This window comes from Lampetra fluviatilis, chromosome 5 (genome assembly GCF_964198595.1).
Source record: "Lampetra fluviatilis chromosome 5, kcLamFluv1.1, whole genome shotgun sequence".
Lineage (NCBI taxonomy): Eukaryota > Metazoa > Chordata > Hyperoartia > Petromyzontiformes > Petromyzontidae > Lampetra > Lampetra fluviatilis.
Window position 1 is genome coordinate 14,300,035 of NC_136279.1, and position 6,000 is coordinate 14,306,034.

The 6,000-nt window shown below is 44.5% G+C and overlaps 1 protein-coding gene across 1 annotated transcript; it reads right to left on the minus strand.

The window, feature by feature from the left end:
• Window positions 1–1,021: 1,021 nt before the first annotated feature.
• On the minus strand, window positions 1,022–5,765 carry NUDCD2 (NudC domain containing 2). The gene is made up of 6 exons (XM_078856194.1): window positions 5,734–5,765; window positions 5,382–5,507; window positions 4,247–4,373; window positions 3,628–3,676; window positions 3,173–3,324; window positions 1,022–1,578 (listed from the first exon to the last, which is right to left on the minus strand). The coding sequence occupies exons 2-6, from the start codon at window positions 5,438–5,440 to the stop codon at window positions 1,498–1,500; spliced, it is 468 nt and encodes a 155-aa protein (XP_078712320.1). The 5' UTR covers window positions 5,441–5,507; window positions 5,734–5,765; the 3' UTR covers window positions 1,022–1,497.
• Window positions 5,766–6,000: the final 235 nt, after the last annotated feature.

The following is a 6,000-nucleotide window of genomic DNA, read 5'->3' on the forward strand; positions in this document are numbered from 1 at the left end:
TGTCAAATAACAATAGGTTTAACCCGTTCTGGCAATAAAACACGTGGTGCTAAGATGTTAAAACACCAAACAGATACCCATAGCTGTCAAGGGGCTGTCCATAAATGACGTCACGCACCTAGGGGGGGGGGGTCAGACATTTGTGACGATGTGTGACGAGGGGGGGGGAGTGAGAAATGTGACGTCACATGAAAATGCGCAACTTTAAATAAATATAGACAACACTTTCTACTTAACTTTAATAAATGTTTTCTCCGACAACAGAATGCAGCGCCACATAAATATTTGAGGGGGGGGTCTGACTTTTTGTGATGCCGTGTGACGAAGGGGGGGGGTCAAAAATCGTCCAAAATCGCGTGACGTCATTTATGGACGGCCCCCAACCCTTATCAGTGCCCTATCTTATTACAGACCAATTCCAGACCTTATCGGTCAACCCGTGCCCTTCAAAAAACACTTCTGTTGTCACCAGGGGGCGTGTGCCACTTACGAACATTTATGGAGCATACTGCATACATGACAGTCTGCTATGAATGCAGGGAGCAAGAGACCACGGCCCACATCGTCTCCGGCTGTGTCAGGGTGTGCCGGGCAGCCTGGTTGCCCTCCACGTACTGGAGGAGGCTGTCACGTGGCTTTGTGGCTGTGGGCTGATGTCCACTCACAGAACATAGGAATGTATTTTTTCCCGTGTATCTGGTGCTCTGTGCGAAAGTCACATGTAAAAGCATTCGCTAAATAAAACGTCTTCATTGCACATGGGCCAGAGGGATAGTTTTTCTAATTTAACTTGCACCAGCAGGAAGCCCGTGATCACGTGAACAAACGTTTGAATGTTTTCATCAGATATCCCTTTACAATAATTGTCAGAGACTGTAATGAAGACTCCTCTACTGCTGGCCATTTTTTTGTATTAGACGTGTTTGTGGATGTGTGCACGAGAAATGTATCCATTGAAAAACCGTGACGTGGTTTGGTGGTTCATGTAGAAAACGCAATAAGAATATTGTGCTTTGATTTATTCATTTTATTTGAAACGTCACTTTTTACATAAACATCTTTATACAATTTCAGAAGCTCTGTGTATTGTGGCTGAGAATAAATGCTCACAACAGCAACTGTGATCTCCTGGGCAAAGGTGAAACACCCTGCTTGTTAAATAAAAGGCTAGTGAGCCCCAAAGTGATGTCATAAGTAAAGCCTAATGAGAACATAGATTGGAAAAACTCAAACTATATTGGTTGTGGATTTTTAAGACTCATGAAAAGCTACTGTCAAATTTAGTAATTGCAAATCCCCATCAATGTTAATATTAAAAAAAACCCTAATTGCTATAACACAGTTACAATTATTGAAGCCCAGCTTCAATCCACTGATGGTGAATTCCAGTTTCTGGGAAATGCATGTCAATGATTCTTGCAGAACAAAGCTTCAATGTGTTGATCTTGAAAATCATTCTCCTGGAGCAGAGACCCAAGAGACTAGTGAGAGGAGGGGCTACCCGAGCTGCGACAGATCAGGGCCTCCACCCTGGTAGTTTCCACTTATTTCTGCTCCGCTGAAGTCAAATCCTGGGTTCTGTTGCATTAACACATACACACAGGAGCATATAAGCAGAAACACAGACATAGGCATACATGGACACCCAAAGGCAAACAGATACATGGATGACCACACACATTCATGGGCACAGACACATGGGCAGATATAAACGAGCACAAAGACACACAAATGTGTACACAGATGCATACGTGGGCACACAGAAGCATGCATGAGCATACACTATGGTGGGAGGAAGCAACAATACATCAATATTGAGTTTTAAGCTCACACACCATATGCATATAAATAACAATCATTATTTATGTTTTTTTATTAATATAATAGGTTCACGTGACCAATTTCTTCAACCACTACAGGCACTACCCTTCACAACATTGTAAAATAAACTATTCTTGAATTGAATCGCAATGCTAAATTGCAATAATTAATTGACTTACCAGGGGAGTGAATTGTATTTATAACAGTTTTAGGTAATGGAAATGATGAAGGTGGATGGTAGGCATGTATTGTGAGCATAATAATTGATCAATCAATGCATTGTTATACTGGTAGGAACGAAGTGGACCAGACCACCAATAGATTAATGTGTCCGTCCGTCCGTGTATCAACATCGCCCCCTACTGCAAACACTTGGCATGACCCTACAAAAACCTTTAGACTCAGTGACGCTATCCTGGCTAAACAAGTGTAACATTCCCTTATAATTCCCTCAGATAGCTTTTAATTACAATGTTACATTCCATGATGTTTTTAAATAGCAACATTTACATTTAAAGCTAAACAAGATGTCCGTCGCTTCCGGCGCCTCACGGCGAAACTTTAAACTTTGCTTCAAAATTACTTTACTGAAACGCAGCACGTTTTTTTAAAAAATTACTTTACTGAAACGCAGCACGTTTTTTTAACACAGAGACAAGAAACATTTATTAACACAGAGACGAGATACATTTAATCGCCTTATTTGTGCACGAAAAGCGCGGCTTCGCGAGGCCTACTGCAGAGGCTTCGCGAGGCCTAGTGCAGAAGGCTTCGCTAAGTCTACTGCAGAGAAGGCTTCGCGAGGCCTAGTGCAGCAGGCTTCGCGAGGCCTACTGCAGAGAAGGCATCGCGAGGCCTACTGCAGAGAAGGCTTCGCGAGGCCTACTGCAGAGAAGGCTTCGCGAGGCCTAGTGCAGAAGGCTTCGCGAGGCCTACTGCAGGAGGCTTCGTGAGGCCTAATGCAGGAGGCTTCGCGAGGCCGTCCGTCTGTCCGACAAGATGGCCGCCCGCTCCCCCTGCGATCCGTGAACTAAATGAACTAAACAAGATGGCCGTCGCATCCGGCGCAGCCAATGACATCGCCTGTTGCAATCCTTGCTCTGTGGGCGCGCGAGTCAGTGGGGAGGGGGGTGTGGACGTCATCGCTCACCCCCCATGCACAAATCATTTTCTTTTTAACTCCTCTATACCCGGTCGATATCCCTGTACCGGTATTAGTATTATTCCTACCAGCCCACCCCGTAGGGTCCTGTTATGCCTAGTAGCAAGTAAGGAAATACTTATAGTGATGTTAATGCAGGTGATGAAAGTGATGACGACGCTGATTTTAGTGATGGTAAGAGAATCCCACCTCATTTTGGAATCTCTCCAGAGTGAGCTTCTTCTGCATATTGTCCAGGGTGATGGGGTCGGCAGGGAAGGCTCCCTCAAGCAAGGACGGCCAGCAGCTTCCAGCCTCACGGTGTGACTTCACCAGCACCACGCGCAACACACGGCGGTCCTCTACATCATCCGGCACATCACCACATCATACCACCATCACCATATAATCACAGCACAACCAACACAATGCACCTTCACAACCTCCACCACATCGCAATCACAATACAACACCACAATACCACCATAATAAAGAATATCACAACTCGCAGCAGTGAACCCATACATCACCTTCACATCATAGCATCACCATTGCAATTTAACGAACACAAAACATCATCACCCTGTTTCACCGGCACCACAAACCCCATGCCATAATGACATAACAAAAGCAAATATGGTGGATGGAAATGTTGGGAGTCTCACCCAGGGTCCATGTGCTTTCGTCTGAAATCACGCTTCCCCACAGCTTTCCCTGTAGAAAGGAGTGACTGGTCAGTATAACAATGCAACAACAATCAACTTCCACACACTCGCATTGGCAAACAGCAGAGTGTCTAGGCAATGGCAACAACACTGTGACATGCAATCAACGCCACCATGCCCATCGTCATCACCTTACCAGTAGGAATTCACATGTGCATTCATTACCATTGATTATTACGCTCATGATATGCATAAAATCGAGTGGAGAAATTGTTTTAATTTTTGCAAATGATATATTGTTACACTTTCACTTATGGAATTAACAAAATTACACGACAAATAAAAAAAAGTACACAGGTGATGGTAAACCAGGACAATAATCGATTCTAACATTGAATTGTCACCCCAAGTCTCGATGATTCACTCAATCACTGGGGAATTAATATTTACACACTGACCCTAATTATCCACTGTCCCATCGTCTCTCCATTGCCATCCCTCTGCCATCCCCACTCTTTTTCCTATTCCCGATGTCATCAAGCTATTATCCCTGATCCTTCTCTAATGCCTATTGTCATCTATCATCCTTCCTTCACTGGCACCTGCATGAGGTTGGTACCTGGATGAGGTTGGTGCCAACGACCTTGACGAGTAGGGTGCGAGGTGCGAGCTCACAGCGAACTTCACGCGGAGGAGTTCCTACGGGAACGGACACCTCAAGCACGACCTCCTCCAACGTCTGGTACCTACATTGCAAGGACATGACACCATCACACTGCAACACCATACAGCAACAGAATATATAATTTTTAAATATTTTTCTTCTAAGTAATGCCTGCACCCACGTATTATTAATCAGAACTTCTGGACATCCGTGAAAAAGACCTTGAAAGCTCATCGGATTTCTCCAGAACAAAGATTCTGATAAATATTCTGATAATCCATTAGCTAACATATACCCCTGCCAAGGATCTCAAGTGGGTCAAGGCAGCTATTGAGCCATCGGCACCACTTTTTCAATAACATACCTCCAAAGTAGTGTTTGATCACATCGTTAAACTAGCATCATGACTGTATGCAGATTTTAGCAGTATAAATCAAATATTCCTGTACCAGAGCAGAAAAATCGAGCAGCATATGAAAACGACGATTCAGATTTCACAACTAAAGTGCTATCGCTCTGAAATGTTTCCTGTCGTCGTCATTGATGATATGCAATGCTGTCCATATTATCTATGTTTACGTCACTACTGTCGTATCACGGACGTAGGCAAATGATATTACCAAAGTGTTGTCAGTGTGGCGTTTGTATTTTCTCCCCCCTCTTGTGTCGTTTTCCTCCTTTAACTGAAAAAGTACGGTGATGGCCAAACATCACACAATACATGACCCTCCTAAAAAGGAGTCTGTGGACTCCGTCTGGATTCCCTATGCAAATAAGCATTACCTGTCAACCCATACGGTTTGCCCGTATTCTTGTACAGGGACATTGAGTGTTCAGGCCCATTCAATACGGGCAAACATTTCTTTAAATCGTTTTTGTTTGTGTTTCTCCCTTGCGATGGGACTTTGTTGAATTAACGTTAAGATTTATAAGGGCACGGGGTGACCAATAAGGTCTGAATTGGTCTGTAATAAGGTAGGCACTGGTAAGGTGTTGAAGGGTATGAAATAAGTGCTTATTATGTTACTGTATTATTATTATTATCGTGCGACCGGATTGTTGTGAAAAACCGAGATCGCTCCCCTCTCACCAGCGACCCCACGGCGTCTCGCTCGCCACCACGCCGCTCTTCTCCTCGAAGTGGCTCATTTCTCTTTCCCCGCAGCGGACCCCAGATCGCACTTGCTCCACGCTTTTACAACCGAGCCAATGTCAGCTACAAGCGACAAATAAACAAAGCGAGTCGCGACACCGACAGCAGTCAGCAACACGCACGGCATCCGGAGTGCAACGCCAACACAATAAAGCTGTCATTCAACCGGCGACAAAAGCTGTAGCAAACACAAAGTGATACAATTAAGCAGCGACACAGATGCAGCGACACAAGCTTTAGCAAACACAAAGCGATACAATTAAACAGCGGCACAAACACAACGACGCACGATATCGAATTGCGGCTTGAGGGCCCCGTGTGCCGCTTTACGGCCACGTGTGCCGTCAAGCACGCGCGAGCGGTGTCGTAAAACGTCGTAAAGCGCCTACACGGGCAGTCGTCGATTTACGAACACGGATCCGTTCGTAAGTGGAACGGTTCGAAAGTCGGAACACAACAATGTACCGTCTTCTTGGTTCTTTCGGAAAAGTCACGTAGAAGGGAAATAATAAAAGAATAAAAATTAAACATAATAAATAACAATAGTATACAATAG